Genomic DNA, 22,311 nt, shown 5'->3' with positions numbered 1-22,311 from the left:
AGGAGCTGCAATGGAGACACTTGCAGGTTTGATAAGCATAGCAGGTCCTGCCATTGATGCATCAATGGTAAGTACCCATTTTTCCCCTCGAAATGTGTTTTGTTGTGTCAAATGGATCACAATGATCTTTTGTTGTAAATTTCTGTTATGGATTTGTGCAGATTGGATCTATCAAAAGTGCAGCAATCAAGCTGTTCGAATCTATTGAGAAATATGGTACATGTTTCTCAATCAAAAGGGTTCATTCTTCCTGATCACACGCGCGCGCACGCGCACGCACACGAACACGAACACGAACACGAACACGAACACGAACACGAACACGAACACAAACACAAATTATGTTCACTGTTTTGAGGTTAAGTAATCTCGTCAGTCTTTTTGCATACAGAGTTTGTATCACTCTTTTAAGCTTAATGATGCCACAAATGAGTATAGAAGGTCTTCATTTCTTATCCCTGACATTTCGACAGAGGATGGCACACAATTTTTTGGTGAAAAGAGTGTGGATGCGCTCAGTGGTGCGGATGGTCCTCTGGCAGCTACGTCCTATGTAGTTAAAGGTGTCACTGCATTTGCTGCGGTTGTGCCGGGACAATTTAAGGTGCCCCGATTTTCTATGCAGCCTCTGCAATTATCAAAATCTGAAAGATTAAAATGGTTTACTACTAGTTTTCATTTTATTTTTCAACTTTATTGGTGTGCACAAAGATTTCTGCAGATAAAATTGTTGGAATCGCAAACTTTTTTCTGAGTGCTGGCATATCTGGGAGCCGCACTGACGCATTTCATGTATTGGATGCTCTAAGTGCACTTGAATCAAACAGGTGATAAAGCTTGGAGTTTAAAGCAACATTTACCCATCCTCACACAGCTTTGGATCCTGCTTAGCTGTTTAAACTATACTATATATTGCTCATTTTTTCATAATTTTTGATGCATTTGCACGTCTTTCTGTTTTCTTGGTCAGCTTTGCAGTACCCTTGGTGCTGTCTGTTTCTCCATCAGTACTTTCTTTGACAGCGAAAGACATGCTCGAGGTTTCTTGATCAGACTATCTCTATCTGTGAAAGATAACATACTCTCTTGAGAAAGGAAAAATTGTTTGGTAGATAGAGAGGGAAGGGAGTGGGGATTGGTGGGTTGTGTATGAGTGTTTGTGGATATGAATATTTGAGAGGTGAATGTACGTGTTAAGGATAGGTATGTGAAAGGGGGCAAGGAGGGTAGTAATGCTGTTCAATTTAATTTGAAGCTGTGAGAAGCTACTCTAACCTCTATACAAGTGCGCAAAAGAGGTAAAATCTAACTAATATTAGTTTTAGTGTCATTTTTAAAGACTTTTACACCCAATCTGCCCTTAGTTAGCTTAGGAATAGTACTTTAATAATACTAGTAATACTTATAACCGCCTGAGATGCTAACAGACATGGCATGCAACTCACTGTTCTATTAGCAGTTACCTTCCTTTTCATTATATATTCTCATGTACCGCTCTATGCTAAGCGCTTATCTTTGAGCAATGCAATACAAATATGTCTATGAGTTCTTTGGTTAGTGGTTCTAACTTCCTTCAGTGCCAACCTAGAGTCTCAACTTACTCCCAAGCAGTTTGGTAATCAATGTGTATCCAATATGTCTTTGCAGTTGTCTTTTTATTAGGTTAATCTTGGTTTATTGAGACATTAAAATCACTGTGCTGGTTATTCACCAACACTTCTGGTGACCCTACTGCGATCGAATTACAGGATGTCATACCCGGTATGGGGTATTTTCTTTTAGCATGGATCTTGTCTGGTAATGGGATTATCCTTTTTTAGCCAAACGGACTGTTGTACAGAATCTTATTGAGTCCAAGGATTTATAGGTTATATGAAGTACAGACCCTCTCAAGGATCTTCCCCATTGAGAATGGGTTCTTGAGGGTGATGGGTTTTGTCCTAGAATACCTGGACCATAATCCCTCTCATTATTTTGCCGTACAGTTGGCTACTTATTTTTCTAGTTGTTCTGGATATTTGCGAGGTCCATACTTCACGATATGGAATACCTCCTTGCAAAGTTTGGTTTTCTTATTGCGTAGTGGTATCCCTTTTTGTTTAGAAACCAAAAAGGAGGTGGATAATCTTGAAACCATGTGGGATGAACTTCACCTTTTGTGGTAATATTAAGCTGCATTATGCAAGTTGGTGTGTCTGTAGGTGTTTGTAATGGAGGACGAGGACATCCTGCATCCGGGGTTGGAGATTGTGCATGTTACTAATCCACCCATTCTTTTTGAACTGCTAGCAACAACCAATAGATAGGCACGCGGCGGCAGTTTGCAAGGCGGTTGCTGCTGACACTAAGTGAGTTTTTGGAATTGGGTGCTTCGGAGTTATTGGAACTAGGTGTTGAGGTGGAATTTTTCTTCTTTACTCACTGGTGGTTCATTCACCATATCAATACCTCAACTCAGCAGCAGATACCTTGCTGGCAAAATATTTTTTAAGAGGGTTGAGGAAGTGAGCTAAACATTCCTTGGCAGTGGGCACCAGTGGATACAACACATCAACCTTTTGATGAGGTTGTGGCAACGGCTTCTCGGATGGAGTGCATTTTGGGTCTTTCCTTGGATGCTCCCAAGAAGAGCAAGAAAAAGAAAAAAGAGGAATCTTTATGAATCTGATTTTGATTACAAATCTGGTTCTAATTCGGTTGTCTTGGATTTGAATAAGAAGGCAAAGAAGAAAATCCCCAAACACGCCGGGTGGGACCCAAACTCACAATCCCATTGTTTTACTGCAAGACAAAGATGGGGGCTCATCTCGCTTTTCAGCAAGAGTGCACAAAAGGCTTTGGCCATGGTTCTTACATCCCACCCAGTGACAGGAAAACTGAGAGAAAGTTCCAGCAAATCCAATAAGGCAAATTTTTGAAATATTCTTGTCAAAGAAGTAGGTGTTTCCTCGCAGTGTGGTAAGAGTCGTCTGCTCCTCTTGAAGGTGCAGCATTCTTTTAAATGTGCAGCGGAGGCACATGGGTGAGTTGTAGGTGTACTCACAAGAGACAATGGGACACCTACAAGTATGCAAGGCACATCCGAACATCAGATAGCAGGTGACATGCAGGGTTGTACATTGCATGCGACACATGGCTGTGATGCCATGGCAATGATGATGTGGCATTGATGACGTGGCCTTGACAACGTGGCAGTTGGGTACATGTGGTTGACAACAATACTACTTGCCGACTAGGAGCATTGGTGCATATATATATATGTGTGTGTGTGTGTGTGTGTGTGGGTGGGTAGCCGAGTCGTCATATTCATTTGCTTTCCTCAAGACTTCATAGAGCGTTTCTCTATAGGTGAAGTGCTAGCAAGGACTGTACAGTAGGTCAGTAGGTTGTTACAGGGCTCTGACTTGACATCTTCATTTCTAGCCACATCTTGTACTTCTTTCTTGTACATAATAGAGAGCAACAGTTTAGGACTCTTGTGTGTGCTGTATGTGTGATTCGGCCACACTCTCCTTTCTATCTGTGGAAAACCCTAGCACATAGGCACAAGTGTTCTAAAGTTGGTATCAGAGCCTAAGGAACTTGCAATTTTTTTTTCTTTTTAGGCACCCGTGTGCGTTGATTGCTTGGACAGGGTAGAAGAGCACTTAGATTCCAAGAGTGCACAAGTTTGGGTTTGGGGAAAGTGAAAATTTCATTGCACTTGGGTTAGTTGGGGTATGTTGTGCTTCTATGCTCCACCCATGGTTAGTTAGTACGAAAGGTACGATACGGTACGGTACGATAAAATATGGTACTAATTGGTACCTTAAAATTTTTTGAGGTACGGTACGATATTAGTACGTTTTAAAAAAAATACTTTCTAAACTTAAAAATTGTAGACAAGAAGTTACAAAATAGTAGAACCATGAACATAATGTCATCATGCCATTAGAGTACAAAATTGCTACAAAAGGATAGGCCAAAAACTCATGGCATGGGCGACCGCCAACATGCGTACATACATGATACTACATACTACAATACATCATCGATGGGCTAGAAGGAGATAGATGCCCAATGCCTAGAGAGCTATAACATATCAAAAGTCTACATCATCATCAACATCTGCATGATCATCAACATGATCACTACTAGAGTGTCCATCAAGAGAGTTCTCTGAAGAGGACTCTTCGAAGGTGGACGAGACACTTTGGGGATCATTCTCGCTAAGTAGGTTGCCATCATCATCAAACAAGGGCTCTCTAGGCAGTGGGGTATCATCATGAGGGGGCAATGGAATATCATCATGAAGGCGGGGATTGGAGCTCGAGGATCCCCGCCTCACATATGTGCGAAGGCCACCCTTTGCCGATGTCGAAGGCAGAGGCCTATTAACTCCAACTGCTCGGCCCCGTCCATGCTGACTCCTGGTGCTGTGAGTATCTGCTGCCACAAGCTCACTATAGAGCTCCATGAAGATTGCCTCCTCCTCCTCATCAGGTTGTTGATTGACACTTGCAAAGTTTTCACTCGTCAACGTGAAAGTGTCAACATTGACCTACACATTAAGGCACAAAAGTTAGAGTCTGTACAGTGTACACAAAACTTAAAAGTTATGAGTCATGACAAGTTAGAGTCTAGACTTGTCACTTACTTGCTTGGGACTACCCATACTGAGAATGCCCTGCATCATGCGCAAGTTAGTGCGGCAGTAGACCAACCGCTCCAACTGTCGTGTGCTCAGTCGATTGCGTATCCTCATGTGTATGAGAGAATAGGAACTCCAGTTCCTCTCACATGCACCCGTAGAACAATCCTGGGCTAGGACCCTTAAGGCTATGGGTTGGAGATGCTCTAGTCCATACCCAAAATTGTCCCACCAAAAAAGGGGCTTCACAAGTGACTCCCTCCTCCAGCAAGTGGGAGACGAAAAGGAGGTTTGACCTCTCTGATCAACATAGCAGCCCAACTCCTCTAGAAAGGCATTGTGCTCATCAACTGGCACAGCTCGAAGCATATATGCATCCCGATCTTGTCGAAGCTCCCTATCGGTGCAAACTACTGGAGACTTGTAGGCTAGATGTACCAATGCTGCAAACCCGTGGATTGGTTTGTGCATCCACCTCCATCTCTTCTTTGCAATCTCCATGATTTGTGCTCGCTCCTCAGATGTAATGTCTGTGCAAGCCTCCAACTCCACAAGGGCAGCTCTAAAGAAGTGGACAAGAAGGCCCATGGTGGACCCCTCGCAATCTGTCATCCGCAAGAGCCTATAGAATGGAGTCATAGCAATGACAATTGCTCGGACTCTAGCCCAAAATCTCTCCTCTAGGCAAAAGCGTTGCATGGCTTTGGCCTCTTCAGTGACGTGCTCATCCCATTCGTTCCACATGGTGGAAACAACTGTCTGGCGAAGGGCGGGCCTCACATCGTATAGACGCTCCAAAACCAGCCACATGTAGGCAAAGCGGGTGGCCGATGGCTTCTTCAAGTCAAGCCTGCTATGCTTACGAAACATAGCAAGCACCTTCACCTTTAGCATGAAGAAGTTGACAATAGATGTAGCTTGTTGCACAATCCTCTTCACCCAGCCGAGCTTCGCCACATCCTCCATGAGTAAGTCAATGCAATGACTCGCACATGGAGTCCACACAATGGTGGGGAATTCCTCCTCAAGCAAGCGGCCCATGCGTCGACAATTTGATGCATTGTCGGTGATGACTTGCACCACGTTTTGAGCCCCAACCTACATGGTAGATAAATCATATGAGTTGACGGCTTTGCACAAATGACAAAATCAGCCACACTTAAGTAAAATAATGCTTACCTCTATGATCGCTTGCCTAATATGGCGGTAGATGAAACTCCCGGTAGTCTTTCTCCCCCTTCTCCCACCGCACGCAAGAAGTATGTGCCAAGCGGGCAAGACACAAGGATGTTGATAATGCCATGCTTCCTTTGATCACTCCATCCATCTGTGAGAATAGAACATCCATACTTCGTCCATGCGGCTCGAATCGGGTCAAGGGCTCGATCAATTCTCTCCTTCTCTTCATCAATCTTCCTCGTGCGCATAGCCGTGTAAGAGACCCCCGTCCACCCCTCACATGGGTCCACATTTGCAATCGCCTTCACCATCTTCTTCCATTGCTCCTTTTGGAGTACATTGAAGGCAAGATTGCATTCAATAATGGTGCGAGCAATCTCTATCTCCGCAAGGCGTTGCCGCTCCTTAAGGAATGCAACCGAACCTCTCACACTACCCGTGACTTGGTGGAGAGAGGGTTGCACCCCTTCACGTTCCACCACCCTTTGCCTTTTGCCCGGTTTGAAAGGTGCTGGAGAAGCCTTGTTGTTCCACTGGTGTATGACTTGCCGCAATATCGGCATGTCCAATGATGGGAGTTGGACTTCTTGGTGTCCTTCTCCACATTGAGGCAATGCAAATCAAAAGCCTCATGCTTCTCCCGAGGCATGATGGATAAGAGAAGGGCTAAAGCGTGGAGTAGAGGAGAGAGCGTAGAGAAGATGAAGTATGGGAAGAGCTTGGAGGAAGAGAACTTGGAGTAGAGGCTCAAGTGGGATGGAAGGAGCTTGGAGGAGGGTGGAGGAGGGTGGAGGAGAGGCTTGGAGTAGAGGCTTGGTCCTTGAGGCTTGGAGTAGATGGAGGGTGGTGGAGGAGAGGCTTGGAGTAGATGGAGGAGAGGCTTGGTCCTTGAGGCTTTTATAGAAGGACTCAAGAGAGATGAAAGGAAAACGACCAAAAAAACGGGCAGAAAACGGCCAAAAAACGGGCAGAAAACGGCTACTTCCAACGGGCAGAAACAGGCGAAATTCGTACCTGATCGTACGGATCCGTACGGTACGATTCGTACGTACGGATAGATCCGTACGACGTACGGAACTAAGCCTGGCTCCACCAAACCCTTATCTCATCGTGTAGGGCTGAAATCTCTCACTTGGTCCTTGATCACTTGATTTATCATGGATTCACAACTCACTGATATGCTTCTCATTGCGCATGAAGGCATCCATGGACACACATGTGGCTAAAATGGAGGCTATATCTGTCCATCTCGACATGATGGAGTCGGCACCTCGAGCACCTACGGATTTGGTATCTACAAGGGCCTGTGCTTTGGAGCGAGTGTTGGATGATTCTGAGCACAAAGTAGCAAAACTTTATGGAGGAGGATTTTTCACTCCGTTGGATGCAAGCAAGGATGTATTGGATGAGCTTCGCTCCTAGTCTAGGAGTCATTCTACACTTGCACGTAGTCGATAGGAGAGACGCCGCTAACTTCACCCGGCGGTCTCCTTTGCAGAGTCCCTCTCTGTTGAATTCTTCGGTTAGTTTTCGCTTGCCTTCACTGGCTCGACGTCAAGGGACTACTGGTTTGCTGAGTAGTTCTTCCATGCCTCACGAGGAGCGAGCTCAATTATTGAAGCTTCTGAAGCCTCCCAAGTTCAACCAGAAGATGGACGGAGAAGTCGTCACCAATTGGACCCATGAGATGGCTGCCATGTTGGCAACAAGGAGTGGTTCATATATTTTTCGGCTCCATTTGGTGCGCATGGCTTTGTTTTTCTTTTGGTGGGAAGACCATCTTGGGCAGCACTCCGTGGCTGGAGCCTGGGATGACTGCCGCAAAAGGTGGTCTTGAAGCAGTTTATTCTTGTAGATTACTAGCGTGAATTGAAGAAACTGTGGGAGCGTTTGTGCAAAAACATGGCAGAATCGACAATCGACTATCTCGCTTGATTTTGGAAGCTTTTGCTCATGCTCCCAAGGATAGTCTGCGGTTGGAGCAAGCTGAGCGATTTGTGGATGGTTTGAAACAATCTTTGCATGCAAGTGTTTGTGCACATCGGCACCGGGATCTTTCAGATGCGGTTGGTCTTGTTACAATCCTCAAGATGGGGGAGAGTTCCAAGTTTGGGACTCAACAATAGGGGCAAAAGAAAGGTAAAGACAAGGGTAGCTAGTCCAAGGCCAAGGATGATAAGGACAAGGCAATTGGGGGAGCCTTGGTGATTCGCCTCACCCTTGAAGAGCGTCGCTTCAAGATGGCTGTTGGACAATGCTTTTATTGTGATTCTGAGATTATCCGAAGAACACAAGGAAGTTGAATGGTAAGGGCAAGGAGAAGTCCAAGGAGAAGGACAGTTTGTTTGTTGTGATAGTATCTATGACACTGGCACCATCTACATCCCCTCCCACTCCCACTCCCACTAGTACCACAATTGCTCTTTATTTACCCCGGTCTGGGAGCATCCACTAGGTTCTCGGTCAGCATGTATGATCATGTGGGCGTGGTCTATCACAAGGAGCACAGGTTGACTTTCTAGGATACTTCCTTCACCTCCTTAGAGGTGATTGGGGAGTCCTTACAATCTCACAAAGGCCTTGTTGTAGTAGCAAGGGTGGTCATACATGTATGGTATATGTCTGGGCTATTCAGTGAGACGACTTGGAGAATTTGGTGGCAGATAGACATCGCATTTTGGATGAGAATGGGCACTTTTTCAGTGCTGATTTGCTCGAGGAGTTACCTCCGTCACGACCTGAGGATCACCATACTAATATCATTCCTGGTGCAGAGCCCCTTCTTGTGCCCCGTATCGGACATGTCTTCCCGAGATGACAGAGCTCAAACAACAATAGCTAGAGGAAATGTTGGCCAAAGGCTCTGTCTCACCTGTTTGCATCCGCAATCTTTCCCATGCAAGTTGCACATCATCTTCAAACTTCTTAGGTAAAAACTGAGCATAAAACTGCTTTTTGAAGTCTTTCCATTCCTTGGGAGATGTTTCCTCAACCATGAGTGCACCCTACCATGCATTGGCTGTCTCTGTAAGATGTAAACTAGCCATGCGAATTTTGGATGACTCCGAATAGTTTTCGGTACCAAGAGCAATATCAAGTTGGCGGATAAAAGTGAGGGCTTGGCTGTGTAACCATAAGCTCCATCATACGGTGTAAACCGCACTGTCCTTCCTCCTTTGAACTCCTTAGCTTTGTGCTTACCTTTCTTCCCTTTCTTTCCATGCCGTGGAGAGGGTGACCTAGAAGGGGAAGAAGAAGATGAGGAAGATGAAAGGCTTGATGAAGAAGATGGACTCCTAGACCTTTTTTGACCATGTCGACTTTTCCCACGATGAGCTCCTCTTCCTTCCACGAGAATGTGGAGGACTGGGTGATCTCTTTGAGGGAGATCTCAGATTTTCAGCCGCATCCTCCTGTGTTGGTTGTTCACTCCCTTTCTTCATTTGCTTGATCTTCTTAGATAGTTGCTCAAAAATTCTCATCAAGTCGGGATCTTGGAGAATAGTGTCCAAATTGGTCATAGTTTCTTTGACCATGTGGGTTCTTGGGTTTGCTTTCCATTTTTGGTGGCTTGTGTTAGACATCATCCCCTACTTGCCGGCTTCCTATTTGGTGTCCTATTTTAGCCTCTAGGGCTGACCATATTAGTCAGAGGGGCTGGTCACCCCTCACATATATTTTACCCATATTTATTCCCCATTTATGGTCCTGGGTATTTTTCCCAGTCGTGGAGGTACTTTTAGCTCCAGTCAGCTGCCTTCATGTAGGTGTATATATTGCCGGCATGCCTCCCTCATATTTCATTACTTGCCTAGCTTGTCTAGCTGCAGGCCCTCACATACGAGGTTCTCCCCTCTTGCTCGGGACATGTATTCCTTTTGGTGATGATATTGAGAGCAGGTTCTCACCTGTTTTTCCTCTCCATCTCTCTCTCTCACTCTCTCTCCTGTGTTTCCACTTTCCCTTCTTCCGTTGCACATTCTATGATGGTATCAGAGCGTAGGTGATTTTCAACGTTGGATGCTCCCTCCTCTACCTCTTCATATCTGCATTTTTCCGCCCATGGACAGATCTGCGTATTTGTGTTCAAGCTTGCGTTTCTTCAAGGGCTGATTGATACCCATTCAGTGGGTTGCAGTTTCCTCTCTTCAGGGCGTCAGTTTGCAGCTTCTTGGCAACATGACAAGGGTGTTTTTCTGGACAACATACCTGTCCTTCTTGGTGGCACCTTCCAGGGGTTCTCAGGCATTTTTTTTCTTCAGGACTGGACAGCAACATAGCTGTCCCAAACAGGCTGCTTTTTTTGGCCTGTTTGGGCTTGCTTTCCCAGCCCTGATCTTGGAGCTCTCTGGGCTCCCTTTTGCCTATCCTTTTTGGTTATCTTGTGCCATCCCTCCCACCCCCTGATTGTTCTCTGCAGCAGTTCTTGATCTGAGTCTTCAATGTTTCCATATTCAGCCTATTCTACAGCCCCTTATACCTCTGCATTTTCAGATTTGCAGCCATGGTTGCTGCATTTTTCTGAACCGATCTTGCTGGTAGCTCTACCTTCACTTGGGCTTCATCTGTTGGACCCAAAGGTACCTTCTCTTCAGCGTTTTTCCTCATAGGAGGTGTGGACACTGGTTGACCTGAATTTTCAGGTTTGTAGCCCTTGTTTGGCTGCGTTTTCTTCTCTAGTGGACACAAATCACTTGCAGAGGGGGTTTCTTGTTTGGATTGTGGCTTTGGAGGCAGTTTGGTACTTGAGGAGGATTCTGAATTTCAGATTTCAGTTAGTGTTTTGCTGATTTTGGAGCATCTATACCTGTGTTTTGTTCCTGGCCTACACGGTTTCCCGGTTTCTACATGTTCCTTGCCTTCTGTTGTGGCGGTGGAGTGCTATTTTTTGTTGGATAGTAGTGTTTTGGTTGCGTTTTGCTTCCCATAGGAGTTTTCTACACTCAGAGGGGGCCTTTCTCCAGCTACTTCACTTGAGGATCAGTTTCGGGAGCTGTTTTTGTTTTTGTGGAGGCTTTCTTCTGTGACAGGAGTTTATAGTTTTTTGGAGGAGAGCAATGATCTTTTCAGAGATCCTGAGCAGAGTTTATTTTGTCTGAGCTTGTGTTCTTTGCAGTATTTGCAGAACAAGGAGGGTGTTTTGCCCTTGCGGTGTGATCCTTTCACATGGATCCTTTCTTTGTTGTTGATTCTTGGGATCTGGTTCTACTTCTGGAACAGTCTTCTGCTATCTGTGATGCTTTTGAGGACTTTGTTACCACTGTAGTTTATATTCATGCTTCCCTTTCTCATTGTGAGGAGTCTATCCCTGCATCTCTTTATGATGCTTCTGATGTCCCTTCCCCTGCCAGTTCTGTAGGCTTGTTGTTTTGGAGGATGGTTTTTTGGACCCAGTGGGATGCTTTGGATCTGTGGTTGCTAACAGGGCACAGTGGTACTTCCAGAGTTTTTTGGATTTGGATCAGAATCAGGTTGGGCTTGTACCAGTCCGACGATTTCTTTTTTCAGAGGGGGATGTGGAGTCCTTTCATCTTGCGATGCCCACCTCAGTGGTGTGTACTTATGTACATCATTGGGCAACTCATGTTATGGAGTTTGAGCTGATGGACCCCATCTTTTCTACAGAGTCTTTACATCTTGCGATGCTAACCTTTTCAGAGCATGTTTTTATACAACATTTGGCTACTCTTGGTATAGAGTTGGAGCAGATTGACTCTATTTTTGAGGGTTCTAGTGATTGACGAGCAGTTTGCGTCTCCCAGGATTGATTATATACAAGATCTGATCTTGGTTGGTTATGAGGTTTTTCATACCTGCTCGAGGTTGGATACACGACATTCGACTTTGGGGAGTGTTCGTACACTTGGGTTTAGAACCATTATTTGGAACAACACGTCACAGCCTATATGGTTGTTTTCTTCCATAGGAGCGGTGTACGTGGCAACTTGTTCTGTTGCTTTTGTAGCTGAGCTGTTGAGGAGATTGCTTGTTGAGCTTTCTCGGTACCTGTTTCTGCAGTCTTTCATCTTTGATCGAGGACGGCGTCTCTAGCTTCTTGGAGTTTGCTCAGCATCCGGCGCTGAGAGGGGGTGTTAGACATCATCCCCTACTTGCTGGCTTCCTATTTGGTGTCCTATTTTAGCCTCTAGGGCTGACCATGTTAGTCAGAGGGGCTGGTCACCCCTCACATATATTTTACCCATATTTATTCCCCATTTATGGTCCTGGGTATTTTTGCCAGTTGTGGAGGTACTTTTAGCTCCAGTCAGTTGCCTTCATGTAGGTGTATATATAGCCGGCATGCCTCCCTCACATTTCATTGCTTGCCTAGCTTGTCTAGCTGCAGTCCCTCCTCACATACGAGGTTCTCCCCTCTTGCTCGGGACATGTATTCCTTTTGGTGATGATATTGAGAGCATGTTCTCACCTGTGTTTCCTCTCCATCTCTCTCTCTCTCACTCTCTCTCTCTCTCTGTCTCCTGTGTTTCCACTTTCCCTTCTTCTGCTGCACATTCTATCAGCTTGGTCCTCTTCTTGGTGGTGAGTGCTTCCCATTGCTTGAAGAAAAAGCAAAAAGCACTACGTGTAAAGATCGTTATCTCTCTCGTAGGAGATAGATATAACCTTCGCTCTAATACCACTGAAACGGGCCTTTGTAAGGGCTGTGGCACGGATACTTAGGTTACAACAATTTTACGCGTAAAACCTTGAGAAAATCTGAAAATAAACAAAGGAGAGAGAGAGAGAGAGAGTAGAGAGAGAGGACACCACACTAGGGGTCGAAACAGCCTTGCCCTCCCCCCCCCTCCGAGTTATATTAGATGGAGGAGTCTTGAGTACAAATTCTTAGAGCTAGAGAGTTCTTTTTGTCTTTTTACATGTCTCAACAATGGGAGAATAGCTGAATTTATAGTTCTTGCCCAAAAGCACTTGAGAAAAGCACTTTAAAACTCACTTATAGTCCAAAAAGCATCTTTTTAATAATAAAAGCTCTTCTCTTGTTAGTATTTAAAAAGATTTTAATCTTTTGCTTTCCAAAAACTAGTCGCATCATTCCAAGCTTGCAAGGTGACCTTGTGCTGCTATCCTGCCATGTGTCAGTGGCACATCACCTTCGCCACATCATTAGGGCCACGTCATTTTTTTTTTTTGGAGGAGGAAGGGGGGGGGGGGGGGGGGGGGGGGGGGGGGGCGCTTAGCAAATTGTATTTTGATGGGGGCTTAGCAACCTGTATTTTTTATTTTTGAGGCTGCTCAGCAACAACAACCTGTATATTTTTTATTTGGGGGCGCTCAGACTTGTATTTTGATGCTTCAGTGACAATTACTCTTTCTTGTACATAATATAGAGTAGTAGTTTAGGACTTGTGTGTGTGCTGTATGTGTGATTTTGCCGCATTCTCCTCTCTCTCTCTCTCTCTCTCTCTCTCTCTCTCTGGGGAAAACCCTAGAACATAGGCACAAGTGTTCTACATACAACCTTGCCCCCGCACCTTCAGCTCTTTCTATTCATGCTGATGGGTTTTACCACATCTTGTGGGAGTTTGCTCATGCCCACACACATGGTGGAAGTTTGAGATGGCCTACACTTCATTGATGAAGGGATGCCCTTTTTCTAAGTTGTCTGCCCTTTTTATTATTTGTCCCCAGGTTTTCAATGTAGTGTGAACTTGAACCATTCACATAGCTATAAAACCTTTACATTGGACCTAAACCAATACCTACCTTCTACAAAACACGTAAAATACACTATGTTAGACTCGAGAACAAATTTATGTACACGTGTCCACGGGATCCCAAGGTGTCCCGGTCTCATGGAGATTCAAGCAATGTTCACGCTGGAAAATAAGTTCACATGTGCAAAGCATATGCCAAGCAACATGCTAATGAATAGTTTAACGCTAGTTTGGAAAATCTTCCATCTTTTAAGCACTTTATGTGTGTTGTCTCAATCCTCGGTGTAAAACCGACCTGGAAGTTTGAAATGACTCTCAATAATCATGGGGTTCACGAAGATAAATATCCAAACTGGTGATATTCAGGCAGGTGATTAGCCAATTTAGTGATACTGTAGTCCAGACTAAGTACGGAAATGGAATTTCAATTCTTGGTAGCTATGATTGAAAAAATAGGGCAATCCATCTTTGAACACCCATCAGCTCCCCTTGTTAGTTCCTTTTGATCTACTGATGTCTGTATGGCTACAGCTGCCTCATTGTCATCCAGGAAGTCTTCTTTTTTTAAAATCTTTTTGGAAATGTGGATCACAAACCTTACCTTAGCACCAAGAAAATGATGGATTGATGCTCACGTTTTGATCTGGTGATCAGGTTTCAATCACGACCGTCCTGGGGTCACCAATCAAGGCAACAGTCACTTTAAGCAAAGCAACTAGAGCAGGCCAGAAAAAGCCATTTTTGACAAATCTGGTATGCCTCATCCTAACCTCAACCTTTCTAGCATTCTTTATTTGATGAAGATTGAAGTCAAGTTGTAAGTTTTTTTGTTAGCACATGGGTAAGTAGGGATGATTTCTAATAATGATCCGTGGGAGTGTGTTTGACACTCCTCTCTAAAAGTTTGATGGAATACGGCATGGCCTCCTTGTAAGGAATACATTTTTAAAAGATCCTCAGATTTATTTTATATATGCTTTGTGTGTGTGTGTGTGTGTGTGAGAGAGAGAGAGAGAGAGAGAGAGAGAGAGAGAGAGAGAGAGATATTCTTTTTAGATTCCAAATTGTGGATAATATTTTTTTCAGGTGCTTGAATCAGATGAGAACAATTTTATTCACAGATTAGATTTGGTCAACAATAATGTTGATTTGGGTACATACAATTTCATGTTCGAGGTAAGAGATTTGAATCCAAAGTGGGATGTCTGCTTTTAACTGCTCTTCAGGCAATCAATTGCTAGTCTCTCTGTGGTGTATGTTAAATGGTGGGTTGTGTGTGCAGGTCAAGCCATTAGAAGAAGGCAGATATGTTGTTGGTGGACTTTCTAGTAGGCCAGTTGTAGTTACTGGTGTGGCTTCTATTGTGAACGTGGAAGTAGGTGTGCTTGATAGTGACACGGGGAGCCCAGATTTCATGAAAAGGTATGGTTGATTTTTTGGCTGCTGTCATGTGACTAAGGCTATTTACATACTTTTTCTGGATGGCTGTGGCGGGGGGGACAAGCTTATGGATGGGCAAGGTTTCTTGGCAATGGTTTTGCTTTTGCTACCCATCCGGTAGAGCCTGATCTTTTTACGTGGGCTGCAGTAATGTGTAAAGACCCTAAGTTGTCGTAATTGGAAGAACATGTGGTGGTTCTTTATCAAGTTTGGATCTAACTTGGTGTGTGGCCCATATTACAACAGGTGGGATACATCAACCAAGGAGGTGGTTTCCCTCTTTGCAACCCATCTTCAGAAACTGCATTTTTCATTGGATGTCCTCTCCCCTCTCAAGGAACCATTCCAGCCACATCAGGTGCTTTGCTTTTCCCAAAATGGTGGCTTGGGGTCAAAAACCTGTGCATATCCGTTCAGGAGGTTGGATGTTGCATTTTTGACATGCCTATGTAAAAGAGGGGCATATAATTTTATTGGGATTTTGGCTATCAACCGAAATAGAATTTTACTTAGTTTTCAACTTATGTTTTTTCTCTCTTTTTTTCAATGAGTGCATTTGCCAAGGCCTTCCCCAAACCTGAACTCAAATACCGTTCACAAGGCAGGGGACCCCATGAACCCACAAAACTACTCAACCATTATGGTAGCTCATCTCAAGAGAAAGATATTTGGGTTGGCAGCAGAGGCACATCTTAGTGATTGGGCAACTGTGTCATGAACCAGGCAGGCTTGTGGTGAGATCACTCCACATTGGACTGTATCTTTACAATTTGGGCCATCATTGAGCAGATAAGTAACAAGTTATATGACTGCTTTGTGGATTTTCGCTTCGCAAGGCGTTTTATATGGTCCCATATGCCAGATTGATTGGTTGGCTGAGACAGTTAGAGGTGGAAGATGAGGTCATTTGGGCCACAGGGCCACAATCGCACTGTATGAGCAGGTTACTGGTGGTGTACCCACAGAGCAGGGACTTTCACAACGAGTGTGAATGATTTGGGGTAAAGCAAGGTTGTCCTCTTCCCCCCTCCCCTTTCCTTTCTCTTGCGTGCCTGTTACATCCACAGGTCAACCAGGGTTAGATTAACCCAAGATTAGGAGATAACCCCATTTGGGTTAGGGCTTATAAGGGGGGGCTATAGTTATAGTCAGTAATAGATTACTAGCTATTATTAGGCCTAGGCTAAAGTGATTGGCTAGAGGTCTATATAAACAGGCCCTAGGCTCCGTTTTGAGACATGATCGTCAATAATAGATTACTAGTTATTATTAGGCCTAGCCTAAAGTTATTGGCCAGAGGTCTATATAAACAAGCCCTAGGCTCCGTTCTGAGACATGATCAAGTCTGACTGGTCCATTGGGACCACACAACGTGGGGACACCCTCGGGGTGTTTCTAGTATTGTATGCCTAGTCTTACTGTGTCTGGAGAGCGGGGCCTTGGATGTAGCTATGGCCTCCAGCTTGGGGGTGAGTTTGGATGGACTCTATGTCTGGGTGGTGAGCGTTAAGTCTTGATGATCCTTAGTGGGTTCTATGTCAGAATATCCTTGGGTTTGGGTACTTGAGACCTTACATTGGGCTTGACAAGTTTAAGAACCCTATGGATTCTGGGGTTTGAGGGTATTCGTGCCATGAAATGCAAGGAGAACAGATAGTACACCCATATGTGGCATGATGGAAGGTAAAGCCTTTGAGTCGGCCAGGAAGGGCTGTGCGCAAGAAAAAGCATGGAGTAGCTCGCGTGTACAGACCAGCAGAAGGGGGGGCGCATGGCTGTGTGAACCCACCATTAAAAGAGGACATGTCAGAGGCAGCTAATCCAAGTGGCAAAGTATCTCAATGGACTTTATTATTGGGTTACCCCGAGCAAATTAAGGACACGATGCTATGTGGGTGATACTTGATAGACTGATCAAGATGGCTAGGTTCATCCCGATTCCCAACACGTTTCTGGATCAGTTATACAGGCTGTATAGATTACCTGAGGAAATAGTCAGTGATTTGAGGTTCAAAGTTCACTGAAGGATTTTGGCAAGCTATATTTGCCAAGCTTGAGACTAAGCTAAGTATGTCTTTCTCAGATTATTCACAGATGGATGGTCGGAGTAAATGAACGAATCAAACCTTGGAAGATATGCTAAGGGATTATGTTTTAAAACGGTAGTCTGAGTGGGAAAGGTATCTTCCATAGTTGGAATTCACGTACAATAGCAATAGGCGTTTGGCTGCAGGATTCAACACATTCATGCCTATGTATGGTTTTCAACCTAGTCACCAATTGCAGTAAGTAAGATCCAAAACACGCAAGCTTTATATTTTCTGTAAGATATGCAAGGATACATAAGTTTTTTTTCTTTCTGGGAAAGAGATTCTTCTTTTAGTTAAAAATCAGCAGCCCGAGGGCCAAATGTACATGCTCATAATCCTCATAAGAGGCAAAGAACAAACTGGGGATGGGTGGTTCCCTCCATGGGTAGCCACTCTTTGTGGCAAACTACCTCCTACAAGAGAGAGAGAAAGAAAGAAAGAAAGAAAGAAAGAAAGATTTTATTAACGTCTTCCAAAAGACCGAACTCGGCCTATGAGACAAATCGGAGTACCTGTATGGGGTTATCCTCTGTCATCCCAACAAAATGAAAAAGTACTGAATAAAAAAGCTGAATCTGGGTGTGCAGGGGATGGAGCTCTATTACTAGGAGAATGCAAAGCTATATGCATGGAGTATACAATCATGATATGCAACCTAGCTAGCTCCATCCTGTACCATACTGGGGGTATAAAATGGTATACATCAGTGAAGGGGGTGTCCACAGCTCCCTGAAGAACATGCCTGGGTGTGCTCTGAAGCGAGCCAGTCGCTCCGCACCCTCTCTGTGAAACTGAGCTCTGATCTCTGTCATCTCTCTCTGGTATAGGCGTGGTGTCCGAAAGCCAGGTGTCCTCTGTCTCCTGCGGGCTCTAAGTGTCTCTGCTCTCTGGAGAGTAATTCCCTGCCGTGTAGGGGCTGGGAGGGGTATGGATCTCTGAAAAAATGTAGTAATCTGTGTCTGTCGCCCCCCCTCTGGAGCTGTCTGAGCCTGTAATAATGTCTCTCTGTGGCGCTGTATGTCTAGAATGTATCTCCCCAGTATGCGCTGGTCTGCTGTCTCAAAGATCTGGCGTAGGGAATGTGGCTCTCTGAATAAAATGGGATATCTCTCTCTGATGGCTGTATATGCTCTGCATCTGCATACATAATGCTCCTCACTCTCCACCTCCTCTCTGCACAATCTGCATACCCTCTCCTCTCGGGGGATCCGTGCTGCTCTGCCAGTCTCAATCTCCAATCGGTGTGATGAAACTCTGAGCTGACCAATAGCCACTCGGGAGCCGTGTGGTAAAAAGCCCTCCATGTATCTAGGCCTCTCTATAAATCCATCATCAGTGATACTCATGAAGTGATCTCTGTAGTATAGCATCTTCGGTGGAAGAGGCTGTGTAGGCGATATCCATGTCTCTCGTGTATAGAGCTGCCATAGATCCTGTCTCAATACTCTGTTCCTCTCACTATGAGAGAGACGGATATGTGGTGCATCCCTGTCATACTGGAATGGTGGTAGATGATCCATGTCTAGGCCATGCTGTGAGAACCAATGTGTGACCTGTGCATACCATGATCCTCTGTCTCCTGCCTCAGCCAACTGTCTAGATGCCTGAAAAGCTCTGTATGATAATCTGTCCTGTGGCATCTCTCTGAATCTGTCTAGCAGGCATATAGTCTGAAATATGGCCTCTACCATCATAGGAGGCGTAGCAAACTCTGCTCGGATAATGTCATGAGGTACTGACGGTTTGCTGCGTATCATGCGTGCCATCATGAGAGCCTGTGGTCTCTCTATCTGTGTCCACCAATGGGTAGCAAGGCCTGGCGCCCATACTGCTGCTCCATACATCAATGCCGGTGTGACTAATGTGTCAAATAGCCACCCCTTCGTCCGGGGCTCCTGAAAATGCGCCTGGTGGCACTGTCTCTCTAGCATAGCCAATGCTGCATATCCCCGTGTCAATCTAGCTCTGGCTGCTGAACCCATGGTAAAGCGTGTGGCTGCTGCAGAGAAGGTAACCCCTAGGTACACGTATGATGTCACCACCTCCACCTGGCATCCGGCGAGAGTGAATGTCAGCTGACTCCTGCCCTGTCTCGATGTATGAAAGACCATAACCTTGGTTTTCCCAAGGTTCACAGTAAGACCCCTCTGTGTGCAGAAATCATGGAGTGCATGTAGATGCTGCTGTAGACCACCTGGGGACTCAGACACTAATACAATATCATCAGCATAGAGCATAATATGTACTGAGGTACCTGCTAAATCAACTCCATCTCCGCCTCCCCGTGTAATGAAGTCAGCCACCTCATCAATGTATAACCCAAATAGCGTGGGGGAAAGTGGGCATCCTTGCTTCACACCAATGGTGCTAGCAATAGTCTCGGACATACCTCCTGGACATCTGACTCGCCCAAAAACCTGCTCATATAATGCATAGATGCCCCATGTCATATCTGCTCGTATGCCAAGAGACTGCAGGCGCTGAAAGAGCCTCTCTCGTGGTACTGTGTCAAATGCCTTGCGGAAATCCACAAAGCAGCAATAGAGCTTTCTCTTCCTCACTCTGGCCTGATCAATCATACATCTCAAAGTGAATACATGGTCAGTGGTAGAGAAAGCTCTCCTGAAGCCTGCCTGCCCTGATGAGCGTAAACCTGCTCGCTCAGCATATAAGCTAAGCTCCTGCTCCAGCACTGCACCATAGAGTTTGGCCAGCACGTGGCCAACCATAACCGTCCTGTAGTTGCTCGGATCGAGCATATCCCCTGTTTTGTGAATCGGCACAATGGTGTGCATCGTCCACTCCGCAGGCAAACCCTCTGCTAGTGCCCTGTTAAACAGGTGTGCAAGAAAAGGAGCTAAAGAATCTACTGCATATATGAGATGCTCACCCTGCAGGCCCATATGGTCGGCGGCCCGTCCATGCTGTAGGCGGCGGATAGCTTCCTGTACCATCGAGTGGGTAAAGAAGCTAGCTGTGGTAGGTCGAGGCTCCTGTGGCTGAGGTATAGGTGGCTGCTGTGGGGCATGGTATAGACCCTCTGCATATGTGTGCCATGTCTGTGGGTCTGCAATAGGTGTCGGGGTCCGGGGCTCTCTAAAGTGCCGCCATGAGACAGGGCTATCTCTACTCATGAAGAAATGAAAGATCTCTAGCTCCTGCATCTCTGCGAAGGCCCGCCTTTTGCGGCGAGTAAGTCTCCTCATCTCTCTCCTCGACTCCTGCTCTGTGATGGCTCCCAAAGCTCTCTGTATGCGGAGTCGTGAGTATAGGGCTCTGCACTCGTCATCATACCATCTGTTCTGGGGCATAGTCCCAGGTCTCACAGGCTCTCCTGAGTGTACACGATGTGGGAAGCTCTGTAATGCAGCCGTGTGTAGGAGTGATGCGAGCTGGGCTGTAATGGTATCCATAGATGCCAGGGGATCCATGAGTAGGAGCCCATCCTCTACTCTGCCAGTGTATATGTCTGCCATGTCATGTGTGAAGTAGATGGTAGTGTGTGGCGTCGGTATGTGGGGGACTGGTGATACTGGTGATCCGGCTAGTGAAAATGCCAAGTATGTATGATCTGCCCCAATAGGACGAGGTGGAATGGAGAATGAGGTGACAAGCTGTGATGCCTCCAAAGACCCCATAATGTAGTCTACCACCGTGCCTCCGGTCCGTGTATGACCCCCATGTGGGAAGCATGTCAGCCCTCCTGATCCCGGCCACTGTAGCATCCCGTTATAAATAACGAGACGATGCCTGGCTCCCAACTCTAGTAAGTGGTCCCCATAATGTCCTCTGTCTGGTCCAGTGTCCTCTGATGCCCGACTAGCCCCTATCTCCTCTGGATCCACAGGGTGGAGGATCTCCATGTCATCATAGTCATACACCTCACACTGTCTACTCTGTGTGTGGGCATTGAAGTCGCCCGTAAGAAATACTTCCCCTAGTGTAGAATAATGCATAATCTCCTCTGACAGACAAGTGTATGGCGAGGCTCCTATCTCCTCCTCCTGTGGCATGTCCTCTGTAATGACATAGGAGGATCCTGATGGAGAAAAGTAACATAGAGCTATGTATATAACCCTGTCCTGTGAGAGCTGTAAGCTGATCCACATGTATCTGGCTTCTGGATCCTGTGCTATCACTCTCAGTCTCCCCTGTAGCTCCCGTCTGAATAGGACTGCTACTCCCCCCGACCCTCTCGAGGTACCCTGGCGTGTGGTCCTCCTGTATGCTGACTCCCACTGGAATCCCTCTACTCGAGGTAGCCCTCTCTCTGGGCTCTGATGTGTCTCTGTCAGAAGTATGATGTCTCTCCCCACCATAACATGCTCCAGTCGTCCAGGCTGCACCCATAATGAACCATTACAGTTCCATACTGCTATGTGTATCTCTGTCAATGGCCTGGTCTGTGTCCCATAGGCCCCAAACCGCTAATCCATGGGCCGGCCATCAATGATGACCCGACCATCTCGATAGAAGGCCTTCTTGCCTTCTCTCCTCGCGTGTAAGACTCGTGGCATGCAAGTTCTCCTATGCTCAAGCTGCATCCTCGTGAGATCATCATCCAAGAAAATAGGAGCACCCTCTAAACCCCGTAGTATGACCCTCTTCCTCATGAAGGTGACCCTCTCCGTCTCTCCTGCAAACTGTAGGATGAGGGCTCGCTTGCGTGTTGAGTCTTTCCCGGCTCTCCATGCTTTGGTGAAGAGAGAGAGAGAGAGAGAGAGAGAGAGAGAGAGAGAGAGAGAAATGAAATGAAATGAAATGTTATATTAACGTCTTCAAAAGGCCATAATGACCTATGAGACCAAAAGTTACATCATGGTGGATCTGATACAATGTCTGGATAAAAAAACCCAGAAAATGAAAAATAAAGATGATAGTACTGGCACCTAGAAAATGAAACTGGAACTGGAAGGTACACTATGGAGGTACCTCCATCTCATAATATGTGCCGCATCGGACACTGGCGGATCTCCTCAATATCCTCTGTGGTCAGCACCCTGACTGGGTGTCCCGCATGCCTCGCAAGAATAATCCGAATCTGCCGCTGCAACCTCCGTCTATGCTGGGATGCCCTCCTCCGTAGTCGTGGGCGTCTGGACCACCCAAGCTCAATCGCACGATCAATCAGTGTACCCCTGGTGTGGGCGGTATCCATGTCCTGCTGCTGCTGTGGTCCATCTGGCGCAGTGATGGCTGGACTAAAGAAGTCTGTAATGTGCCTCTGAGTCTGGCTCTCTGTGCGCCTAAGCAGGCTATCTCTATGTCTCCGCAGCTCAAGCAAGAACAATCCCAA

General features: G+C 45.9%; 1 protein-coding gene across 10 annotated transcripts in view; it reads left to right on the top strand.

Moving 5' to 3' along the window:
- The window catches only part of LOC147634908 (dolichyl-diphosphooligosaccharide--protein glycosyltransferase subunit 2-like), a 62,660-nt gene that overhangs the window by 22,541 nt on the left and 17,808 nt on the right, over positions 1-22,311 (top strand). For all 10 annotated transcript variants that reach the window (XR_015266818.1, XR_015266817.1, XR_015266816.1 and 7 more), the window contains 9 exons: positions 3-67; positions 162-216; positions 474-604; positions 712-827; positions 971-1,040; positions 14,140-14,238; positions 14,572-14,661; positions 14,768-14,907; positions 15,172-15,283. Coding sequence is in view for 6 of the 10 variants with exons in the window: in XM_086804151.1 (XP_086660277.1) it covers positions 3-67; positions 162-216; positions 474-604; positions 712-827; positions 971-1,040; positions 14,140-14,238; positions 14,572-14,661; positions 14,768-14,907; positions 15,172-15,283 (878 nt within the window). In the remaining 4 variants the exon portion in view is untranslated. The remainder of the gene's footprint in view (positions 1-2; positions 68-161; positions 217-473; positions 605-711; positions 828-970; positions 1,041-14,139; positions 14,239-14,571; positions 14,662-14,767; positions 14,908-15,171; positions 15,284-22,311) is intronic.

This window comes from Cibotium barometz, chromosome 10, assembly GCF_041138505.1.
Source record: "Cibotium barometz isolate CiBa-2024 chromosome 10, ASM4113850v1, whole genome shotgun sequence".
Taxonomy (NCBI): domain Eukaryota; kingdom Viridiplantae; phylum Streptophyta; class Polypodiopsida; order Cyatheales; family Cibotiaceae; genus Cibotium; species Cibotium barometz.
Note: the sequence above shows the minus strand (reverse complement) of the source record. Positions and strands in the feature narration are given on the sequence as shown.